Source organism: Mus caroli, unplaced genomic scaffold, assembly GCF_978045245.1.
Source record: "Mus caroli unplaced genomic scaffold, Mus_caroli_1 scaffold_19, whole genome shotgun sequence".
Taxonomy (NCBI): domain Eukaryota; kingdom Metazoa; phylum Chordata; class Mammalia; order Rodentia; family Muridae; genus Mus; species Mus caroli.
In genome coordinates this window covers 13,908,927-13,933,872 of record NW_028227274.1, presented here as the reverse complement: position 1 = coordinate 13,933,872, position 24,946 = coordinate 13,908,927, and the positions used below count along the sequence as shown (strand labels likewise).

At 39.2% G+C, this 24,946-nt stretch overlaps 1 protein-coding gene across 2 annotated transcripts in view; it reads left to right on the top strand.

Annotated features, from left to right (window-relative positions):
• Cdh2 (cadherin 2) overlaps nt 1–24,946 on the top strand; it is a 217,430-nt gene that overhangs the window by 137,570 nt on the left and 54,914 nt on the right. For both annotated transcript variants that reach the window (XM_021151003.3, XM_021151004.3), the window contains 3 exons: nt 19,449–19,675; nt 21,316–21,462; nt 23,322–23,477. In XM_021151003.3, coding sequence (XP_021006662.1) covers nt 19,449–19,675; nt 21,316–21,462; nt 23,322–23,477 — 530 coding nt within the window. The remainder of the gene's footprint in view (nt 1–19,448; nt 19,676–21,315; nt 21,463–23,321; nt 23,478–24,946) is intronic.

The following is a 24,946-nucleotide window of genomic DNA, read 5'->3' as shown; positions in this document are numbered from 1 at the left end:
AGATAGATAGATAGATAGATAGATAGATAGATAGATAGATAGATAGATGATAGATGATAGATAGATGATAGATGATTGATAGATAGATAGATAGATAGATAGATAGATAGATAGATAGATGATAGATAGATAGATGATAGATAGATAGATAGGTGATAGATAAATAGATGATAGATAGATAGATGATAGATAGATACATAGATAGATAGATAGATAGATAGATAGATAGATAGATAGATAGATAGATAGTCATTAGGATAAGAAAACAAAAAGAACAGTTCCAATATAACAAATAATACGTTCATACACTGAATTCATATAGGCTTAGAATTTCATTTTTTAAAATTTTCTTCCTCCCTCCCTCCTTCCCTTCTTTCTTTCCTTCCTCCCTGCATCCCTCCCTCCCTCTCTTCTTTCCTTTCCCCCTTCCCCCCTACCATCTTCCCCCTCTATGTAACCCTGGCTATCTTCAAACTCAGAGCAATCCTGCTTCAGCCTCTAAGCATAAGTCAGGTCACAGAGCTAATTAGAACCTCCTGGAAGAAAATCCTGTGTACCAATGACACTGCAGCCTAGTCAGTTGTGGCTCAGACCTGACCTACTGATGTGTTTATAAAATGATAAAGCGAAGGGGGGTTATGTTCTAAGGGGTGTGGTGAGGCATGGGGAAAGGGGTATCTCAGCAGGTCCATGCCAAGGCATCCCTTCCCCCTGAGGGACCAGCCACATGAAGGTATAGTATAGAATAGAGTTTATTCAGGGTATGGGGAGGGGAGTCAAGAGGGTAGTAGAGTGAAAGAGAGAGTGAGAGAGAGAGAGAGAGAGAGAGAGAGAGAGAGAAAGAGGGAGAAAAAGAAGAAGAAGAAGAGAGAGAGAGAGAGAGAGAAAGAGAGAGAGAGAGAGAGAGAGAGAGAGAGAGAGAGAGAGAGAGAGAGACCAGCCATGAGCACAGGGAGAGAGGGAAAGAAGGGAATGGGGATGGTGGGGGGAAGGGGGAGGGGACAGAGCTGGAACAAGAATGGAAGAATGAGAGAGGAACAAAAGAGCGAGGAGGGGGGCAAGCAGCCTCTTTTATAGTGGGTCAGGCCTACCTAACTGTTGCCAGGTAAGTGAGGGGTATAGTTTAGACAGAATGCTAATATCTATTATCTGTCTAAATGGTGTTTTCTCTCATTCCCAACCCCCACGTCTTTGAAAACTTCCAGGGCATATAATTTATCATTCATGAACAGCATGTGTCCATCCTGTGAACTTCCCAGACACTATGAGTTGTGTCTGGAAGTGTCTCCAGGCATGGTTGCATTTCCCACTTGCTTTGTATTCCTTCCTAAGTAGATCTGAGGCATCCTTTTAGAGGAACATATTCTAAAAGGTTTAAAATTCCCCTTCTACCTTAACATCCCTTGCTTTTAAAAGATGTGAGACAGAATTTGGAATGTGAAGTAGGTGTGGCATCATTTAATCTTCAAGGAAATAAACTCATCGTGACACTCCCATGTTGAAATGACAGAAATATATTTACTCAAAAAAGGTGACCACCAATCTGATCTATTCCAGGAACATTTGAGTTTCAGGCACAACTCAAATTTCTATTGCTTATGTGATGATATATGAAATATAGCAAAAGAAAAGCACTCACATTGTAAATGACAACCCATTAGCATGTACATATTTTAAAAAGCAATTACATGTAAGACCAACAATTGAATAACTACCATCTTTATCTCTGCAGCTATTGTGGTCCTTTTGTTTATAATTTCTAGGAATTTTATATTTGAATTTAACTATGGGGATTTGTCTTTTCAAAATCAAGAAATATCTGAAATAATTTTACTCCTGTTTAAGTTTTTAAACTTAAGCATTTAAGTTTTCTTAAATGCTTGTCAGAGAATGTTTATGTGTGAGGTGGTATGTTTCGGGGGGGGGGGCGGGGGCAGGTATGCACATACTGTAGTATAGGCATTTGTGTGGAAGCAAGAGTTTAACGTGTTTCATGCTCCAGAAGCCATCTTCCTTGCTTTTGAGACAGCCTCTCTCATTGGGACACAGGCTCACCAAAAAGTCTAGGCTGGCTAGCTCAGGAGTTCCTGGAAATCCTCCTGTCTCTACATCCCACAAGCACTGACATTATGGTGGATAATAGACACACTCCCCAGTTTTTCACATGGGTGTAAGTGATGGAGGCATGTATAGAGAGCACTCTACTGACTGACATCTCTCTTCAGCCTTATTGCTTTTTGTCGCAGAGAAGCCACTGTGTTCTTTATAGGACCTTAACAACAAGCATAATTTGAGCTCAACTTTCAGTGGTACTCTTGGCTTAGGAACTTGTTAAAATATAGACGTCCAGACAGTGTGTGTGTGTGTGTGTGTGTGTGTGTGTGTGTGTGTGTGTGTGTGTGTGTGTGTGCAAAATCACGATTGCTGAGATCCCCTCTGATTACATATAAAGCAACGAATATCCAAAGGTATGACTTACTTTCTAATCTCTCTCTCTCTCTCTCTCTCTCTCTCTCTCTCTCTCTCTCTCTCTCTCTCTCTCTCTCTCTCTCTCTCTCTCTCCTCTCTTTCTTTTCCTATGTAGAGGTCAGAAAATATCCTAATTCTCTCCTTCCACTCTATGGGTTCTACAGATCAAGCTTAGGTTCTAGCTTGATGGCAAGCACCCTTTCTGCTAAAGATCTTGTAGCCTTTCTTAAAGCATACTACTTTTTAAAGTTTTTCCCCAACAGGTATAAAATGGCAAACTCTTATTACTGATGCATGTTTTTCCTTTGGTTTCTCCTGTGGTACCAGGGTTTGAATCCAGGGAGTCCTGGGTATATATAAGTATTGCCAAGTTGTGACCCCAGCTCTCTCTGTACCTTTTCACTAAGTTGTCCAGGCCAGCCATCAACTCTCTGTTTACCCCAGGGAGACCTTGAGCTTATAATGTGTGTGTCTCAGTCTTTCAAACAACTGAGTTTCAAGCCTGTGCCATCAGCCGTGTTACAACTTATAGCTTACAAAAAGTATCTTACTTGAGGGTGTGGTTTAATTGAGAATAAAATGATAATGGCTTATTGAAGATTACTTGTAAAATGCATGAGATTAGAGTTGGCCTTTATTCAAGCAGAGCTTTTTAAAAGTATCTTTTAGCATTGATTAATAATTCATCTCATTAGATAGTGAAGTTACTTTTGTACTGTAATCCAAATTAAAGTGCATATTTAGTGTCCCTGTTGGTTGGCCTATAATTTATACAAGGCATGATTGTTATATAATGAATATTATTTTTCTTTGTGACTTGTGAAATCAATCTCATGTCTTCATAATCACATCTTGCATATTGTATTGTGTATTTTTGAATAATTCCTGGGTTTAAAAAGTGCTGCTAATTTTGTTCCTTGTATTAATAGTTCAAACACCCAGGACATGGAACAATGCTAAGCTGTTAACTACAGTTGCATTGGAACTCTCTCTGTCCTGTCAGACAAGTGTGTCGTACACTGACATGCACAGGTACATGGAAACACACACACACACAACCAATCAGAGCTATGTAATTCTCACCTCTGTTGACATTTGTCCTTTTAGTCTAAGGAATTTCAGCCTACCTGAAGTTTGATTTTCTAAGAGACTTTAGTCCATAAAATCTTATCCCCATAAAGATAATGTGTCTTTAAAACACTTTTCTAAACAAATTTTCCCAAAGGGGAATACTTTCCCAGTTCCCATCCTTGCCAAAAGCACTGGGTGAAGAACAAGGGAGAGGGTCCAGTACTGCGCTTTTTATCAGGATGTCATGAATGGACTGACTGTGCCTCATTGTCATGCCCATCTTGCCAAAGTAGCCCCTTAACTTATCCCCTGCTGAGATCACATCTAAAGCCACCCAATATGTCTTTCCATCTTCAGTGATCTCTCTCCTTAAATACTTTCAAACACTTTTGTTAAACTTTACTTAATTAAAGATCTTCGAACCCTAAAATAAAACTCTTGATCACTGGAAACCTTAACAGATAAGTATTTATTTGGTTATTTTTCACTGAGTGGAAAGTTCATCAAGTTTACTTTGGTAGCTAGGCACAGCAGGTGTTTCTCAGAGCACATGCCACTTTCAATATGAATGTGTGACACATTTACCTATGTGAAAAGATAGGAAAATTGTGTGACTACACAAGTGCACATACATCTGAAAGAACGGGAACATATAGGTCATATCCTGATGAGAAGCCATATCACGAACATTCTAATTCCAGCTCCTGGCACCAGAAGGACTGATGGGAGTGGTCTTTGAGGACGTCATTTGTTAAATTCTTCACTTTGCACAAAGATAGATAAGTGAAGATGCATATACAAATCTGGGACAGAAAGGGTGGTATCTACTTTTGTCATCTGTTTCCTTATATTGTGTATTATATACATTCCGTGGAGGCAGGGTGACAAACGACCGATGAGTCACTGGACTTACCTGTGCATCTAAAGCAGCTTGATACTTGCATCAGTGAGCAGCAGCCCAGCAGCAGACCATTGTTACTGGCTTTGTAAGGTACCAGGAAGGGCTGCTGCCGTGCAGGGTGCTCAGAATCCAGTCAAAGCCTGAGTCAAGTGCAGCTTCATAGGTGAATGTTACTATCATCACCCCTTTCCGCTCAAACTAGCTAACAAGTCTTTGTCTTTATCCTCTGGCTGGACTAGAGACTCTCCTCTAATCATCTGTTACATAGCCATGTCACTAAAGGGAAGAAAGGAAGGAAATGGAGGCTGGGAAACAATGGTCTTTACTGTGCAGCCATGGAAGATGAGACCTAGCCAAGGACCCTCTTACACAGCTAATTTCACCCCCTGCTTGGTTTCCCCAGAGTCTTGCCCTCTGTCCTGTTCTTTTCTCTCCACTGGACAATTGGATGTGTAGTAGACCAGATCTTGCTGTAATGGCTAAAGTCTGGCCGTAAAATTTTAGGATTTATCCTATTACTTGAAAGGGTGGCTTTTCAAACCCGAGAGCTGGTTAAAATCGTCGAGGCTGAGGGTGTGTAGCAAGGAGGTCCTTAAATTCCAAGGGCCAGAAGGAGATAGACAGACTACCGAAGTCCTCAGGAGTCAGGCTTACCTGGAAAGTTTCAGACACCATGCTTATTTGGGGGCTGTCCTCTGGGCTCCAGTGCTCTGGGATGGGGAATTTCAGTTGCATAGTTTTGTCTGAGAGTTTTGCTCTCATCATTCACTCCGGCCTGTAGCAACCCACACTTACCCTCCGCTCCATTATGTGCTTTCTGATTTCATGATAGTTCTCTACCCTGTCTCCTGTCACCTCACATGCTTCTTCACCAAGCCTGTGGAGGCTAAACTTTCAGTTGTCCCTGCTGGCTTTCTATCTAGCTGACAATTCATACTGCTCCATTTTTTCTGGTTCACAAATAATCAGGGTTTTTTTTCCACTTTGAGTAGCCACTGCAGCTGCCTCCTCCTCATCATCGCTTATTTCATTTCTACTTACAAGAAAAAAAAATTCTCTGTGCTCTTCTGTTTCTTCATTGTGTTTTTGGACTCATTTATTCACAACCATCACTCCCTTTATTACATGCCTCTAGAAGTTAATAATTGGATGTTGGTTTGGGAAAAGATTTAGAGCCAACGAGGGGGCTTAGCAGGTAAAAGTTCTTTGTGTTCTTTGGATCAGACGATCTGAGTAAGACCTCCTCAGCCCCATCCCAGAGTGGCAAGAGAGAACTACCTTCTGAATATGATCTTTTGACCTGCGTAAGTGTGGTGGCACACATATTCATGCATGCACACAGAAATACACACACTATAATTTACTTTAAACTTTATAAAGATTTTAAAGTGTTGTTCTATAATGTTAGCATTGCAGAGGCTTTTAGGCAAAAGAGTACAATTCAAATGAGTCGGCTTACTGCATCCAGTCATAGGGACTGGATAAGGACATTATTGTAGCTAACTCGATTTACTGTAGCTAACACGTACCGAGTGGGCAATGTTACATCGGAAGCAGATTACTTGTGTGTGGCATGCTTGCCTTGACATCATCATAGTTAATGCAATACCTGCGTGTATGTTTAAGAATGATCTATTAAATATGGAATATCCTTATCACTGTAAAACTCTAAGATGCTTGAGCTGTTGATTCATATACCTGAAAGACACGCTTACTGCCAGGACAGCGTGCAGAGTAGTTTGGGACGACTCTAGCAGCAGAGAACCTCTAAACCACCCAGATTCATCACAAGGTGCCGAGTGCTAGGGTGTGGAGATGGCCAGAGTGCTACCGGGCAGTAGTTTTCAACCTGAATTTCACAACCTTTTGGGGGTTACATGTCAGATATTTACATTATGAAATAACAGTGAAATAATTTTATGGTTGGGGTCACCACCACATGAGGAACTGTACTAAAGCGTCACAGCATTAGGGAGATTGAAAACCTTTTCTATAGGTTATGACACTATAATCCCATTCACACTAATGTAACTAATGAGCATGGTACAGTCATATTTCCAAGAGAACGTGTCACCCCAGCAATGAGGGGAGGACTTACAGTCGCCAGTAGAAACACTAGACTTTAGAAGTATTAGCTTTTGGAATCGCAAATGAAGACATGCTGATTCTTCTGTGTTCTCTCTCTCTCTCTCTCTCTCTCTCTCTCTCTCTCTCTCTCTCTCTCTCTCTCTGTTCCCTCCTCCAAGCAATGACATAAATGCTGTTACAGGATTCTGTATTAAATTTAATAAACTTTTTATAGATTCGAAATATAATTAATATGACCTGCTTTGCAAAGAACATGACTCAACTTAAGCATTTATATATGTATATTAATTCATATCATTTGAAATAAGCTTTTATGACGATGATAGTAATATAGTAAACATTTGATTCCAGCTCTTACAGTGTACTGCAGATCACACGCCAATAGTTTCCTTGTGTCTGAGTTACACTGGAATAACTTGAACTGGCTATTATGTTGGAACAGTACATTCTGGTATCACAGACACTTCCAAGAACTTATGCAACAATTCTTTAGAGACCTAGAAGGAGGGAAACACAGATGATCACAAAAATATAATATGAGGCTGTACTTTTTTTCTAGGTTAGTTGATGTTTTTTAGGTAATAATTATCAATGCATTAATAAATTTATATTCAGATTTTGATGTTTAAGATTTCACTTTTTTTTACTAAAGTTCTGTTAACAGTTTAGGAGTTTTATATAATTGCTTTGAATAACCTCACTGCCTTGATGAAGTAATGAGTATTATATCTATTTTTGTTGTGGAATTTATTTATTAAAGACTATATATATGTATATATAATTTTGATAATATTCAGAAAGCAGAGGCAACTTTAAATGTAACAACCCTGAAGTTACTTTTGTTAAACATTAATAATTGGCTCTGAAAAATCCAACTTACCAAAGTCCTTCTAGTACCTAGTGATCATGTGTATTTTTTGGTAGAGTAATAGTAGATATTGGGAATTTGGCTTCTAAAATGAGTTTTATATCATGACAAATTTCAAGGACTTTATTGTAGAATTGGTAGTTCTTCATATATAATCATACTTTTTTCTCTTACAAGCAAGTAAAGAAATACACATTGTTTTCTAACTTCACTGTCTGGGATGCAATGATTTTTTTTTTTTACCCCCAGCGGCTTTTGTTTCTGGCTAATAAGATGTCCTTTTACAGTTTTCTAATAAGCAGTTTGTTCTTTGTGTCTCATTGTTTTATCCAGGGTCCATGAAATACATAATTTCTTGTTCCTTGTTGTACCTGTGAATGCAGTACTCCTGGCACATATTTACTCTTAACTGTGTCCTTGTCACGTGTTGAAGCCACACTGTTGAAATTGTTTGAGAGTTAGGCTTGGCTTGCTTTGGTTTGGTTTGGTTTCTTTTATTTTCTTCTTTCTTTTCTCTCTCTCTCTCTCTCTCTCTCTCTCTCTCTCTCTCTCTCTCTCTCTCTCTCTCTCTCTCTTTCTGTTGGTTTTGGTTTTGGCTTTGGTTTTGGTTTTTCGAGACAGAGCTTCTGTGTATAGCCCTGGCTGTCCTGGAACTCACTCTGTAGACCAGGCTGGCCTGGAACTCAGAAATCTGCCTGCCTCTGCCTCCCAAGTGCTGGGATTAAAGGCATGCGCCACCACTGCCCAGTGTGTATTTTCTTCATGCAGTGCATTTCAAGACAGTTACCATGCTGAGATAGAAAGATCTACATATGTGTGACTCGATTCTGTCCCCAAAAGAGCTTCACCTGATTTCAGGACATTAGGAAGCCTGGAGAAGAGCATCAGTGAAGCCAAGGGTTGTGCTGAGCATCTTTTGAGTCATTAAGAAGCATAGAAAGGAGAGAGCAGTAATTCTGATACATTTCTGGGTGTTTAAGACATAAAAGTTTATGCATAACATCATTAGACTATCAGAAATCTACATTTCATATTTCAACCTCATAATTATTTCTATAGTGTCTGTGCTTCTGTTTTGATTTTTTTCAGCTTCCTTCTTCAGAACACAATGTGTCTCCACTCCCTTCTTAAACACATTTTTACTTGTATATAGACATAATTTAATACTACAGCTTGCCTTAGCTGAGAAAAAGAAAAATTAAGCTTTTTTTCTAACAGATTTTATAATATTTTAGGACATCACAATAATTTTCTAATATTTTCTTCTGGTGGAGAACTATCAGAATGTTTAGAAATTGTTAGATATTTAAATTTTTGTGTTCTACCTACTATAGGCATGGTTCTGGTTTATTTTTTTCTTATGATGTGGTGGGCTAGCATGGATTACAACAATAGTCCTATATGTTTCCTGAGCTCTGTCACCTGTACAGATTTCTCATCCTTGCGCAGTTACACGTGTGTGCTGTGACTCTGGTCACTCGTCACAGAATGGATGCTGACTCTCTCGTTCCTGGTTTCACTCTGTCGCACCCCTATCTGATGTGTTCTTTCATAATTGTAAATTAAGAGGGGAATAGGGCAGCAACTTCTAAATAACCCTGCTGGAAAGAGATGTGTGTCATGCCAATTCAAGAGAGGCATGTGTTGTCGTTCTGAATGTCCACAGGGTGGGATGCCATGGAAATCACTGAGCATTGTTGCAGCAGTGTGGAGGAACATGTCACCCACCCTACCTGGAATGCCATCCGTGGGCACCAGAACCTGAATTGACTGTCTTGCTGTTAATTGTGTATATCAGTGTGGCTGTGTACAAAGGCTAGAGGAGGTATTTTGCCTCCTGGAGCTGGAGGTAAACAGCTATCCTGAGCCCCCAAGGTGAGTGCAACACTTGAGCTGTATCTCCAGGTCCTTGTATCTCCAGGTCCTTGTTGTATACCTATAGCAGGTCTATTGTTGGAGGCAGGCAACAGAAACGGCTTCTATTATATCTCTACTAAACAGCACTGCCTCTCCCCCACTGTGCTCAGCAAGGAGCACTTTATGCTGAGAGAGCAACTCTTAAGTTGCTCGTTTTTAAACTTTTAATTTAACTTTTTATGGTGATTATTGTGTGTATGTATGCGTGTACATGCACATGCATATGTTGTGTATGCGAGACATGTGTGTATTATACGTGTTCATGCACATGCATATGGTGTGTATGTGAGACAGGTGTGTGGAGGTCAGAGGTTGGTTTTCTCCTTCCCATATAGGCTTTGGAAATTAAACTCAGATGGCCAGGCCTGGTAGCAAGAACCTGTATCATGCATGTACAAGTCCCACATGATCTCTAGATGGTAGGGAAGGACAGTATCCCAGGCTGTGAATGTCCTAAGGAGAACAATGTATTCTTGCCCTATCAACTCTGCCACCTCTGTATGTCTCTTAGAAAGCTCTCTGCAATAGTAGCCACATATAATTTCCAAAGGTGGTACTACAATTTCTTAGTTGGTTCAGACCACAGTTGCCTTTTGATCAAATCACCTCTACCCTCTCATGGTCTAGAGGGAGGTAAATGAACAGTACCGGACAAAGATATACTTCACTAGTCTTGCTTTCTGAGCAAACTAGAGCCTTGGATTTCTTTCTTGGCTTCCCGTGGGAGGTTGACAAATTAGATCGTGGACTGACATTGTTGAATGTGCAGTGTGACTCAAACACAGCATGTGAGAACCCTAGGATGGGTTATCAGCATATCACCGACTCTCTACAATTTTAAGCTTCACTCAAGTCAGGTTCCTAGTTTTTTGATAAAGCTGTTTATTGTGCAGCAGTATTACTTGATAAGTGAAGTTTAATGGCTTTACTCATTAGAATCCTGTCCCCAGAGAATACGACACTGGCGAGGCAATAGAATAATGATCTCAAATTGGTTTTCAGATGCCCTTAGACAGTCTAGAAACATTAACCATTTTATTGTAAAAGAGCTGAATTTATATTTTAATGCTCCTTTATGGCCGTCTCCTAAACCTTCTTGCAATTGAGTTTTATTTTCTACCTTTTATGTCCACACACATGGATGCAGAGGTACATATTTGTAGGTTCATCATCTTCCTGTTTCTCTCGGCTCTGTTTTTAAAGCCAGGTTCTCTCACTGATCCTGCTGTTGACCACTGACTGGACACAGTGGCCCCTGAGCTCCAGGATTTCGCTGCTGTCTTCCTAGCACTGGGGTTATGGGCTCTTGCTGTGACAGCTGACCTTTACATGAGTTTTAAGCATTCAAATTCATGCCATGATGTTTGCAAAATAATCACTTTACAGACTAAGTCTGCTATCCAGCCCACTCGACTGTGTTTTAAGGAAGACCTATATGTGCCGATTGCAAGGCATATCCTTCATATAGCATCTCCCGCTACAGAACTTGCTGGTGAAGGTGGAACCAAGTGTTCTCATTCTCCCCACCAACTCCTTCAAAGAACTCTGATCACTTTTTAGCATCAATGTGTTCCTGTTAATATTTCAGCTTAAATTACATTGAGTTTAATTGCACTCCAATGTTTTATATGAGCACATATAACCCATTCGTTAGTTCTGAAGCAAGATGTGTATGAGTTTCATCATCTGATTGTTTTAGCTTTTGGAATAATTAATTTGGCTCATTTGGATTCCTTAGCCCTTGCATCTTCCCTCTCTTCATTTGGTTTTATTCCTTTCTTTCTATTGTATTTTATGATTAACAATTAGTCCCATTAAAATCTCTTGTGCATAAAAGTTTACTCGTTAATTTTAATTCCATATAGATTTATAAGAAAATAGGAAACTAACTGGTCTCACGTTGTACCAAGATAGGGACTTGAGATTCCTTGTTACTGATATACATTGGAGTACCCAAGTTACCCTGGAAGACTCCCCACCCTTAATAGTGTTTTTAGATGGTATTCACTGGAGATTTATGACGGAGAGTTTTTTCGCCTGAAAATGTAACTAGATGCCTGGCATTTGGAGCACCTGAATGAACTTAATTGAAAACTGCTAAGGCCTGTAAAAATAACATTACACACAGAGAGCATACAGTTTTAAATCACAAATCCAGCTTTCAGAAAAGGATCGAGTTGACTTGTGATACTTAGGTGGTGTTATGTTTTAAATCCCAGGGAGAAATTATTAAGCCCAGTAGAAGTATAGCGATGAGTGCTTGAAGTATGCTTTCCTCGATGCTCTGAAGCCCTCAGGGAAAGCCTTTGAAGACCATAAGGAACACTGGCATTAAGTTTGGTGAGGAAGAAGAAGGATTGTGAAATTGAATAAACTCATCTCTTGTGGCCTATGACAGGACAGGGCTTCCTGGTATTTGAAGAAAAAGATAGACACTGCACTGTCCTTTGCTGACACAACACTTTTGTTGATGACGTTTTCCTTGGTGTCAATGAATAACTTGACATCGCAGTCATAGAACTTGTTACAAAAAGCGTATCTCATGAACGCAGGCTCCAAGTACCATTTGAGGTTTGATATTTTTGTTGGCTTTTTTTTTTAATATTTCTTTTGGAAGATTGGCGTGTATTGAGTGTATAAATATTATTTAATGTATTGCATAAGCTTCATGTATTGTTTTCCTTTGCATAAATTAACATTTAAAGAAAATATACTGAGCTTTTTCAGCAAACATTCCATGGTCATTCCTAAGGGGTCTCCCAACTTACCCTATTGTGACTTCATCTATGTAGACAACTGATAGATTCTGCAAAGGCTACTGTACTGTAATAAAAAAAAATTCTCAAGTTAACCTTTTGGGGTGTTCTTGACAAGAACAAGATGGAATGGACTTCATACTTATGAGGAGACCCCTCTCTTGGAAAGCATTCTGCCTTGCTTTGCAAGGTATGTATTCAAACACTGCAAGATGGAGAGGTGACGGCCCCACCCACTTCCTTCCTCACATCTCTATTCACAGATACATAGTTCATTAATACTCAGTGCTCTCTGCCTGTGCAGGGAAGTGCAGCGCATTCCTGGTTTTGTCTGAGCACTTCTGTGAAGTTAACACTTTCAGATAATGTATGAAGGAGCTGTCAAAAAATGTTTTCAAGTCAAATAATTTGACTATTCCTAAAATAGTAGAATTTCAAGTTTATTTCATTTGTCTGATGAAAATATTATAGCCTTCACTGAGGATCAGTACCTTGCTTTCCTAATAGACCTCAAAAATGGCAATTAAAGTAGAAAAAAAATCTAACGAAAATTTAAAAAACATATTTAAGCATGAAAATATTTAGGAATATTTTCCTATAATTGCTTTAAATATAGTGTGATGTTTTTTCTTGAATGAGAACTGTAAGCCACATGTGAATAACAGCACATTTGTATTGCATTTATGTAAGATAGTTAAGTGCTAATACATTTAATAGGTATAATCTGTGTTTTCCTGTTAATGTTCTATATAGTTTTTACGGCTTTATGGGTAACATTAACATGAGATGCTGCTTGAAGGGTAAAAGTACTTTAAAATAATTATTTCCCTAGTGTTTACTTTTATATAAATCAGGTTAGCAGATTTCTGTGTAGTTTCTGTGTTATGTATGAAACTATACAGTAGTTGCATTTTCTGGCTTAGTGTTCTGATGTTTGTAGCAACACACCCTTAACTATGTGCAGACTAATAAGTTTGATTAATCCCAAATGCCAAACCTGTACTTTCATTTACTTACTTTCCTAAATAAATGCATTTATTTACTTTCCTCTCGTACTTCAACCACCGTTTCTAGTGTTGTCTTAGCATTTAAGTAAAATTAATATTTAATATATGGGTAGTAGACCTGTCAAAAGTTTTCAAATCAAATCCCTTGATTATAAAATAATAGAATTTTAATTTTGTCCGATTTGTCTAATAAAATGTTATGACTTTCATCAAAGAGCAACTTGGTATTATATAAATAGTCGATAGGTTATATTATCCAGCCCTTAGTGATGCCAAATTAACACTCTTCACTGGAATGCTAGGAAAGTTTTGGGGACTTTCACAACTATCCTTGCCTATGATGTTTCTTATAATGTGAAAAGTTAGACCATTGTCTATAAGAAAGCTTTTGTGAAAAATAAATTAAACCAGAGGCTGGCAAGATGGTTTAGCATTGAAGAGTGCGACCTGGTCTTGCCAAAGACTATTCAGTTCCCAGCATACACACACACTGGGAGGCTTACAAACACTTGGGAGTTGACCTCTGGAGACTCTGATGCCTCTGACCTCCTTGGGTGCATCTACTCCAGTGCACATATCTCCCCTCCCCAACAGAAATGTACATGTGGAGTTAAAATAATAAAAATAAAGCTCCTAAAAGTGAAACCAACTCTTTGTATCAGTTTCGTGCTCGTGAAAAACAGGAATTACAGATGTGCATACATATCCAGTCTTCTCCACAATGTCCCCTCCTAGTAACACCCTACATCCCTGTGACACTTTCTTTATCATCAGTAATGAATAATGGCATGATGGTATTAACTGAAGTGCATAAATTACAGTAAGATTCATTTTAAGTTCTGAACTTCCGTGGTTTTGACAAAAACATGATGTTTTTCATCCACCCCAAATATGTGAGAATGTTTCACTCCTAAAATTTAAGATAAATTTTGCATCACATTTTCTGAAAGTTGTATAGTGAAATGTGGTAAAAATCCTTCATGTTTTGAAGACAGAAGTAAAAATTCTCTTTCATTATTTTATCTACCTACAAATCATAAGAAAACTGTCTTATAACAAAAGCTAGATAGCTCCATGGGGATGGATAGATAGACAGTGGATAGATAAGCATTTATCATATATATATATATATATATATATATATATATATATATATATATATATATGAGAGAGAGAGAGAGATCCCTTCATCCTCAAAGGTAAACTTCAATACTAATTTTATTAATTAAATATATCTCTAGACTATTTGTTTCTTTGAAATGATTTTTGCTGGTTCAATTGAGAAGCATGACTATAAGTAAGCACAGTATTATTTATAATTACAAATATAAATATTATAGTGGGCAAAGTGTCTCTGTGTAGATCTGACTTTTTGAGAACTTATGACCAGGTTGGCCTGGTCACTCACAGAGACTAGAGATCTGCCTGACTCTGCATTCTGAGTGCTAAGATTAAAGGCATATACCACAAAGCCTGGCACTTTTCTACTATTAATGATAGAGTTTCTGTACAAATATAGCCATCTTGTGTAAATTTCCCGTCTTGGTCCTAGCACATTGTCAAGTGGGAGAAAATCTCCCTAGCTGCATCCAGCCCTTAGGCAAAGATGACAACAGGCAGTGAACATTGACTAGGTGGCAACAAATGAAATTCACACATTTCTCCTAGAATTGAGGCAGATTTTAATTTGTACTACTTAAAATAACACAAGGTGGCTAAAACTGATGAGCAGGGTGAGCCAGAGCCTGAACTGGTGTCTAATGGAGAGGACTTTTTCCTTTGAAATTTATGTTCACTATTTTTCAGTGAAGTATTAATTTTTGTACTGACTGAATACATAAAATTATATGACACAAGTGTGCATGAAACATTGTATATATGATATATAGACATGTCATTATGGGTGTATTCATGATTTTGTGTGTATGTACTCGGCAAACCCATGTGTGAAAGTATACCCGAATTCAGTGTCAAATCTCTCTCTCTCTCTCTCTCTCTCTCTCTCTCTCTCTCTCTCTCTCTCTCTCTCTCTCTCTCTCTCTCTCTCCTTCTTCTTCTTCTCTTTCCACTTTTCCTTTTTTGAGACAGGGTTTCTTCACTGATCTGAGTGTTGACAATGTGGCTAGACCAGCTGGCTAGCTAATGAGTCAGGGACCTATCTGTCTCCATCCTTTAACCACAAGGGCACTAGTTGGGCATCATGCTCAGGGTCTCATGCTTACATGACTCACACCAAATCATCTGCTCACCCCATTATATATACATGCACACACACACACATATATATGTGTGTGTATGTATATATATATATATATATATATATATATATATATATATACATAATTATTACTTCTGAATGGGTCTAGAGATGCTTAACAGTGCCTGAGACCCTGGGTTCAGTACTCAGCACAAATAAAGAGATCAACAAACATAAATGATAGTCAGAAGTTGTCTTTACGTAATATTTGACTAAATGAAAATTGGCCTGTTTCTAATAATAACATCTATTAAACTGATTCACAAGAGCTACACATTAGAGGCAGGGACTAGAACAACTGGCTTACCTTCAATTACTGACCTTTCTCACCCAATCCACGTAAAATCATTTGTTCCAGGATCAGTTCTCGGAGACCAGCCTCTTGTCACTCAGGGGATAGACACAACTTTCTTCCTTACAAATATATGCTATTTCAAAGGTGTTCTTTCCAATTGCAAACATGTTGGCATCAGAATCCAACTAAGGAATGGAATGCCAGATTACCCAAGTGGGCTCCCACAGTCAGGACTGTGAATTCCCCATGCCTATCTTCCCACACCCTTTCCCCTCCAGCTCCTGTCTCAGTAGGACCTTGGGGCACTATCCTGAGTTACTTACATCTTAATCTCTATGAGTCCCTATGAGCCCTGCTTACTTGTTCTGTGGGCAGAGTTCGCTTGGCATCCTTGACCACTTTGGTTCCTACAATCCTACCTCAGTGGATCTGCAGGAGACTGAGAGAAGTGGAAGAGGGAAGAGTAGGGTAATCTAATGTCTGAGAAAAGAATAAGGAAAAAGAGTTACTTTTTAAAATCCTGTTTGCCATGGGACTCTCAGAGCTCTAAATCTGCCATTATTTTCTTCACTAGTTTTACTGGGCTTCTTCATCATCTAATTGTATTATTTATTAAATTGTTTAGGTTTGGGTGGCTTAACTCATGAGATTCTGTTAGACCTCTTTTGAGAAATGACTGGAGTCATAAACACATGGCAAGGATGGAGCTGTCTTGTGCATCTGTAGAGCAGGAATAATGAGTCTCATGTCACAAGTTCACTGTTAAGGTCTAAATGTATGTAATGCATGTGGGTCCTCCTTCATGTGGATGCAGGTCCACCTTCATGTGGATGCAGGTCCACCTTCATGTGGATGCAGGTCCACCTTCATGTGGTTGGGTTTCATACTCACTCATGTGGACGCCACAGCTGGGTATCAGATTCTCCTTCAGTCACTTCTCACCTCATCCTTTTGAGGCAGGGTCTCTCTCCACTGAGTTTCAGTGAGTTCCAGAGGTTCTTCTCTCACTACCTCCATGGTCCTAGGATGGCAGACCTGAACCTCTGCATCCAGCATTTTATATTAGCACCCAAGATCCAAACCCAGACAATTGTGTTTGCATAATAAGTTCTCCAGCCCCCTTTAACCTAATTTTAACTCTACTTCACAATGCTTCACTGGCTACAAATAATTAGTTCTAACTACTACTGCCACCAACTTAAATATGAATACTTACTACAGGTTCTTTGAAGGCCTTGGATTTGTGCATTAGTTGTTGGCTTTTGTTGTTGGGTTTTGATATAGCAAGTTTTGTATAGAGATTCTCTATGATGCCAGTCCATTTTCTTTCTTTTCGTCTTCCTTTTTTAAAATTGTGGCAATGTTTTCATAGATATTCACAAACACTTACTTATATTATTCTCATCATAGTTAGTTGTCATAGAAAATAAAAAACTAAGAGCCCCTATCAATAAACTAAAAATTTCCTCTCTTTTTAAGGAGAGAAGGTATAGTCATAGGAGACTACTAAGAAATTCATTAAAATGATCATGATAATGGGCACAGTGTTAATGAATCTTTTATATAAAATTTGCATTACAGATTCAGGGTGAACACATACATAGACATATACATACAATTTAAAAGCAAAATACAAATATTTTAAAAAGTTAGGAGAGCATTATAAGCTGGCATGATGCATATATGGCTTGTGTCACAGGTGACATATAAAGGGATAAAATCATATAGGCTTAATGCTGGGTAACCTGCAACTGGAAAAGACTACCCAGGACACAGGTGCAGTGATCCAGATGTGTCCTGGGGAGAGGATGCATGATACTGTGACGAAATGTAGTAGGAAATGCAGAAGAGACTAGACATTCCTGAGCAAACTGAAATGTCATGAATTTCTTTTTTGTGATATTAAAAAAGTTACTTCTGTTAATAAAAATATGGCATAATTCTAACATCTTGACTTCTCAGCGACGTTCCAAAAACAATTTTAGTTTTCCCTTTGTTATCTTTAACTTACAAAAAGGAAATGAAGAAAATGTCATCATTCTCCAGAAAATACTTTAGTCAAACGTAAGATTGAGGTACTAAGTCTACTTAAGGATATTTACAGTTCAAAAATCAATGTTACATGTTAACATGATTTAGTTGCAGATACAACTTTTATTTTTACTTTTAATGACTGGAAATTGAAGGATGATATATATATATATATATATATATATATATACACATATATATATGACAGTATGTGAAAATTATATATTCAATAGTTAAAACATTTTATTACATCTAGGAAGGTAAATGAGTGAATGTGGACCTTGGCTATAGTCTGTACTTGTCACAGTGAATTGATGTGGGTGGAACTGGAAGGACCATTTTCACTTGGTGTGTGAGACAGAGGACTTCTTAAACTGGGTTGCAGTGCTTCAGATGTATGGCCAGAAAATCAAGAGTTCAGGGTCATTGTCTGCTGCATGATTCAGTTTCAAGTAGCCTGAGTTATAGGAGACTCTGTCTAAAACCCAAATATGAATAAGGGAGAGAAGTTTTTCCTCTCATCCTTGGGAAACAGGAAAATCACCTGTGAGTACACATTGTACTACAGGCATGTCTATCACTTGCCAGTTGTGTCCCATATCGTCATGACCAAACTGCAGCATTAGTTCTCTAGAAAATAAAAACCACCTTCTGTGTGATGACTTCCCCTGCCATTCCGATGCAACGTTTCTTCAGAAAGATGGAAGGTGGACTGCAAAGGAAATGATCTTCCCCAGAGGCTGTCCTGAGCATGCCCAGTTGTAAATGTGGAATCTAACTTTCAGTGTCTGAGACACAGGCTGATTGGCACTGCATTATGCAATGCTGACTCCCCCACCCCCATTTTCAAGTCAACCCAATTATTAGTGGTATGAATAACCCACTGGAATCGATAAGATCCTTTTCCTTAAGGGTTTATTTCTCATTTAAATCATTTAAGATGCATGTTTATTTCATTTGGTGAGAATTTACATTAAGAATCCAAAAGTTCATAAGCACCCTGAGGAACAGCAATGAACAATTTTGTTTTGTTTTTTGTTTTGTGTTGTTTTTGCTTTCCACTCTGAGTTTCTAGGATTCTAGGACATATTATGGGTGTTGATGAAGATGCCCAGAATTTCCTTCCTTCGAGTGTTTATCTAAGGTCCTATGGCAGAAAGGGTGCAGGGTTATTACAACTGAGAAACCCAGGCTTTAATGCCTCTCCAGTTGACTGTGAGGGTCAGCTGTGAAACTGCTGATAGAACTCCGGTTGGTGTGTGAGGAAGACCAGCAACAGCATGGACTGAGGGAAGATGGGAGCTTAGAGGGGGACAGGAAGCAATACCTGCACAAGGGTGCAACACTGAAATCAGGAGCACCTGATGGCCCTGTGTCTAAGAGATGGTGATGGAAAGAGAGGTTTAGACAAGAAGACGTAGGGCAACAACTTAACCATACCTTGGTTCAATCATGCCTTCTTCTCTGAGGGGAGTTTGGTCCAAGACCCTCAAGTCCAAGAATGCTTAAGTCTCTGCCATGTGGATGCTTCTCATATTAGGACCATGGAGGTAGAGGCAGGCAGATCCCTAGGGCTGGCTAGCTTCTGAAGAGGGTTAAGCAAGCCTGAGCTCGAGTCTTCATATCTGTGGGCACTTGAGCCAGTCACACACATGCTCAGGAACTTGTGCACACATGGTATGAAAACAGTTTCTGTGATTTCATGCTGCTGTGTTGTATAATTTAACATGTTATGGCGTGAACTATGCTCACCTTGGTGAGTAACCAGGCACTTGTACTCCTTTCCAGTGAAATTCAGCAACTGCAATAGAAAAAGGAAAGTTCAGTATGAAAGCAGCGAGCCAGCAGATTTCAAGGTGGATGAGGACGGCACGGTGTATGCTGTGAGAAGCTTCCCTCTCACTGCAGAGCAGGCAAAGTTCCTGATATATGCCCAAGACAAAGAAACCCAGGAAAAGTGGCAGGTAGCTGTAAACCTGAGCCGGGAGCCAACCCTGACTGAGGCACCTATGAAGGTATGGTAGCTAGATCCAGCTTTGGAGCTTATTGATTTATGATTCTAACTGAATATGGGTTTAATTATTACCATATAAACGGAGGGCCAGTGTTTCCATTGTTATCAACTCCAGTCTCTTTAGCAGTACTTGGTTGTACCGCTCACATAATAGGCTAAGATATTTCAAGCAACCAGAGTTGCCTTGGAGAGGTTTGTTTATATTTTGTGATTTATAATTTAATTTGAATTAGCATTAGTTTCTGTTACATTTCTGAGATGCTTTACAAGCTGTTAAGAGTAACCACAAAATAAACACATCTTGGGAAGATGTCATCAGTCAAATTTATTAGGTGGGAGGTGCAGATCTACAGTGGGGACAGGAAAGTGTTTCTGGCAACAAGGGTTGAGGTTTGTCCTATTTTTTCAAGAGCAAATTGGGTACCATGAAATATTCATCCTGCCACAGATTTTCAGGAGTGATATGCTCTCTCTCATGAAAGCTGTTGTGAGCCACAGTGAAATAAATAACGTGTGTTTCCAACAGAGACCTATTCATCTCAGCAAATGTTTATTGAGCACTTACTCTGTGAAAATACCTATATAGGAATTTCAAATGAAATAGAGCCATGGCTTCACATATCCTCTGTTGTTTATAAATACCAGGTTCTTTGTGGGTCACGCCCATATATACTTTGAAGGCCATGACTTTGAATTCTAACCACTATGTTTTGAATACTACAGTCACAGATCGCAACACGGGCCATCATGGTATTTAATTGTAAATGAGATGTGAATATGCATATTCAAATATAAATGAATATACTAAAAAATGCATTGCTTTTTTTTTTATACTAGTGTTGAGGTTTCAAATCATGTAAAATACAATATATTAAGCCATTAACTGTTGAAAGGCCTCAAGCCACTTGAGTGATATCCAGAGTGGGCGGCTGGTACCTAATGGGGTGAAAAGATGTGTCTGTTGTTGTTGGCTCTCCGTGTTCCAGCAAACTGTCCAGGATGTTTGCACAGAGACAGCATGGCCTAATGGCTAAAATGTCCACAGACGTCGAGAGAAATGGAAGAAAATGTTGACACATAGCAGAGATTAATGCCTAGTGTGCAAAGTGGGTCATTTACTGCATCCATCACTGCTGACATAGGTTTAGAATAATTACAGCATTAATTCTGTGGGATTTAATAGGGTCATAAATATTTGAGACATTCTTTAGCGGTATGTATTAAACTTCTCTTGGAATTCAAATTATATCTCAGCACATCAAGATCTGAATTTAATGTACAGTAGGCACATTACCTGAACTGTGGTCTAAACTAATGAGAAATATATAAAAGGGTGCTATTAAACTTGGTTTAATATTAACTACTCTCTAGGATGGTTTATAGAAACTGCAAGTAGTTTACTCAACTGGACTATATAATAAATTGTTTCTAATTCAATTTCCAGTGAATAGTGCAACCCAAATACTTCATGGCCCTTTTCTGCTATTGAATTAGGGGACAGGGAAAGGGCCTCCTGAGTTATTCTTTTTGTTCATAATACACTGTGGTTCCTACACACATAGGTATCCATTAATATTGATGTGATCTTAGAGAGTGCACTTCCTAGTCCTCAGGAATGTCTTCTTATATTTTAATGCAAAGGAACCACATGAAATTGAAGAAATAGTATTCCCTAGACAACTTGCCAAGCACAGTGGAGCTCTACAAAGGCAGAAGAGAGACTGGGTCATCCCGCCAATCAACTTGCCAGAAAACTCCAGAGGACCCTTTCCTCAAGAGCTTGTCAGAGTAAGAGACTGTCATTATAATTATTTTCATAGCAAGGCAACAGTAGAAATTATTTTGCCTAATTTTTTTTAAGTAGAGTTTATGACATGTGTACATACAGTTGAATTTGTGTGAGTGGAATTTCTCCTATGTAGTAAAAAGCCTTTCCTTTGTCGTCTCTTGGATGATTTATACACATAGCTGGGTCCAGGGCATTCAATGATAGGCCTTTTGTGAATTCATGAGCCATAAGACCGTCCCGTCCCTCCCCTTCCGCCTCTCACTATTCAAATGCTAGTCATAACCAGGACTTTCCATGGTGATCTCTGCCCTCTAAAGATAGTTTGGGACAGAAGGAAAAGAATAAAGGGCAATCATTGCTAAACCTGCCAGCACCGAGTGCACTTGAGAGTCTCTTTTTAAGAGGAAAAATGACCTCTGATACCATTAACAGAGTCCCTGGGGCAGTGCAAAACTGGAGCCTTTCAAATCTGAGAAGAGAGAATTTTGCAGTTACTTACACTGCATACCATCTGACCATCCGATATGGGGGAAAATAAGCAAAGTCTACAGAGAGGTAGTTATTTAAAAGTACAACATTATGGAACCATCATATTCTCATTTATTAAAATGCAAACGTTTCTATGATTATTTTAGTACTCCAAAATACTAAAGGCCTCTTAAATAAGTCACTTATTTGTGTTGTGTATTATATCCTAATGTGCATTATAACTCAATTTAACAATGCACATAACACCAGATAGAGGTGCTTTTTATCAACCCTCATGAAATACAACTAAAATATAGAATTTTGCCCTATGTTAAGAAATCTCTGTAGATCAAATGAATGGATTAATTTCATTTACCTAGTGCTTAAGGGTCTGTATTTATGCCTGCCCAACCTACCCTTTTTCTGTCGCTGCCTTTTTTCCATTTTCCATCTCTGTAACCTGCTCTGCTCTGACATGCTTGCCTTTTGTTTGAAGTATAAAATACACCCAAAGAACCTCTCTTTGATACTTTGTTAGGAAGGAGAACTGTAGCCTTCATTACCACCTGAAAACCATGTAGGAAGCTTTAGTTGCACTGTGTCAGTACAGTGGAAGCAAGGAAATCTAATGTGCGGGCCTGTCTCCAACCAGAGTCCCACGTAAGGTTATTTCAAGCTGTGGCTAGATGATTATTCCTTCTCACCATTCCTGATATGTGAAGGCACCATGTTTTGTATTCAATTAGACACTTGTTACTATATTATAAATATTTTACCTTGGCAATTTTGTCTATGTAGACAATGCTAAATTTTGACATATTGCATGATGCACAGCTAGTGTTCCTTTAGATGAAAAGGTTACCCCAAGTCTTTCTGGGGATAGGTAATGTCTCTTTTTTAAGTCCATCATCAAGAATCAAAGAATGGGCTTGGAAGATGGCTCAGTCATAGAGTGCTTTCCACACAGCATACAGACCTGAGTTCAGATTCCCATCAGAGACCTCAGTGCAGGGGACTCAGAAACAATAAACTCTGCAGCTTTCTGACTAGCCCAGCTACATGAATCAGGGAACTCCAGCTGCACAGAGAGACCCAGTCTCAAAAAACAAGCTAGAAAGCAACTGCACCCAACTTGCACCCACATGCATGTGTACACGCAGACGTGACATGCATACAACACACACATACAGAGAGAGAGAGAGAGAGAGATACACACCAGAGAAGAGGAGGAAGAGAGATAGGTGGAAGGAAAGAAGAGAGAAGAGGAAGGGATGCTCTGAAAGACATCCTTCATGTATGGGGAGGGATGAAGCAAGGTTTGGAAATGTGGTGTGTCCCCAAACAACTCTGCCCATGTTTTCTGCTTATATAATTTTTTCTTCATCCTCAGATCAGGTCTGATAGAGATAAAAACCTTTCCCTGAGATACAGCGTCACTGGGCCAGGAGCTGACCAGCCTCCAACGGGCATCTTCATTATCAACCCCATCTCAGGACAGCTGTCAGTCACAAAGCCTCTGGATCGAGAGCTGATAGCCCGGTTTCACGTAAGCTTCCATCTGTTGAGTCTGTGTTCATACTCCTTGTCATGTGCGTATGTGTAGTCTGCCACTGCCTCAAGTCACTCTGATGGCTCTAACTCTGAGGTATAGAACCAGCAATGTATCTGTAGGCCTCTTGATTTCTTTAATAAGCATGTGTTTATAGAATTGGTGCATACTATAAAACAAGCAATGCCAAAATAACAAGAAAGAAAGGGAAACGACCTTCAACATCATCACTCATCACTGTTGACATGCCATTACTTGCTGTCAGATGCATGGCTGAGAGAACCCATGGGACCTGGTCTGTATGGGCAGGATCAGAGCAGCAATGTGTACATATCCATATCACAGTTGTTCGAGGAGGGCGTAGTATTATAATCACAAGCTCGACAGATTGCCTCTTTTTTTTTTCTTTCTGTTATAAAGATTTGTTTCAGTTTAGGTGCCCCAGCCTAGTCTTTCCATATTTCCTCCCTTTTCTTGTTTTATTGTTTGTTCAGGGACATCAGGTACTTCATTTGTGCATTCTATGATTCCTTTTTAGAACATGTATGACATAAATTACAGCTTTGCAGGGATATTGATCAAGGCTTTCCCTAACCTAAGAACCCATGCTCTCGGGTTCTATCATGCTTGTGTTTCATATGTCAATGCTTAACCTCCATGGAGGGATGTCAGTCACAGGAGGAAGGGTCTAGACTCAGTCTGTGAGCCCAACACCATGGACCACTGGCTCCTCCTGCAGTGCAGCATCACTGCCATTAAACGTTCCCGAGGCATGATGTCTCCAGACTCTCACCTGGCTCAGCAACAACTTTTGTTTTATCTTTTTTTTATTAGATATTTTCTTCATTTACATTTTAAATGCTATCCCCAAAGCCCCCTATGCCCTCCCGCCACCCTGCTCCCCAACCCACCCACTCCTGCTTCCTGGCCCTGGCATTCCCCTGTACTGGGGCATATGATCTTCACAAGACGAAGGGCCTCTCCTCCCATTGATGGCCAACTAGGCCCTCCTCTGCTACATATTCAGCAACAACTTTTAAAGCCCTGTACCTGCAGAAACCTTTAGAAATCCTGGTGTCTTATAACTGTAGTAGATCCCCTAGAACTAAACAGACAAGTGTAGGAAAAGCTGAATATGTTTTCAGTTGTGTAACTCAGAACTCACTCGTTACCTTGATTAATTTACAAGCCCATCATTTTGAAATTCCTGAGAGAAACTGGAATGAGGTAGCACGTAACACTTTAGTTAGAGCAGTTTCTATTGATGATCAGAAACACACCAGTGTGTTTTTCTTTGACTTCTCTCCATCTAAGATTCTGTGGTTGAAATTCAGAAAATAAACATATTCATCTAAGACTGGAGTGAATTGTTCTATAAATGCTTGCTATGTATGCATTCAAAACAACACCAGGAAAATGGAATTAATTACAGAATTGCAAGTACTTAGAGTCATTAAGCTTCATTA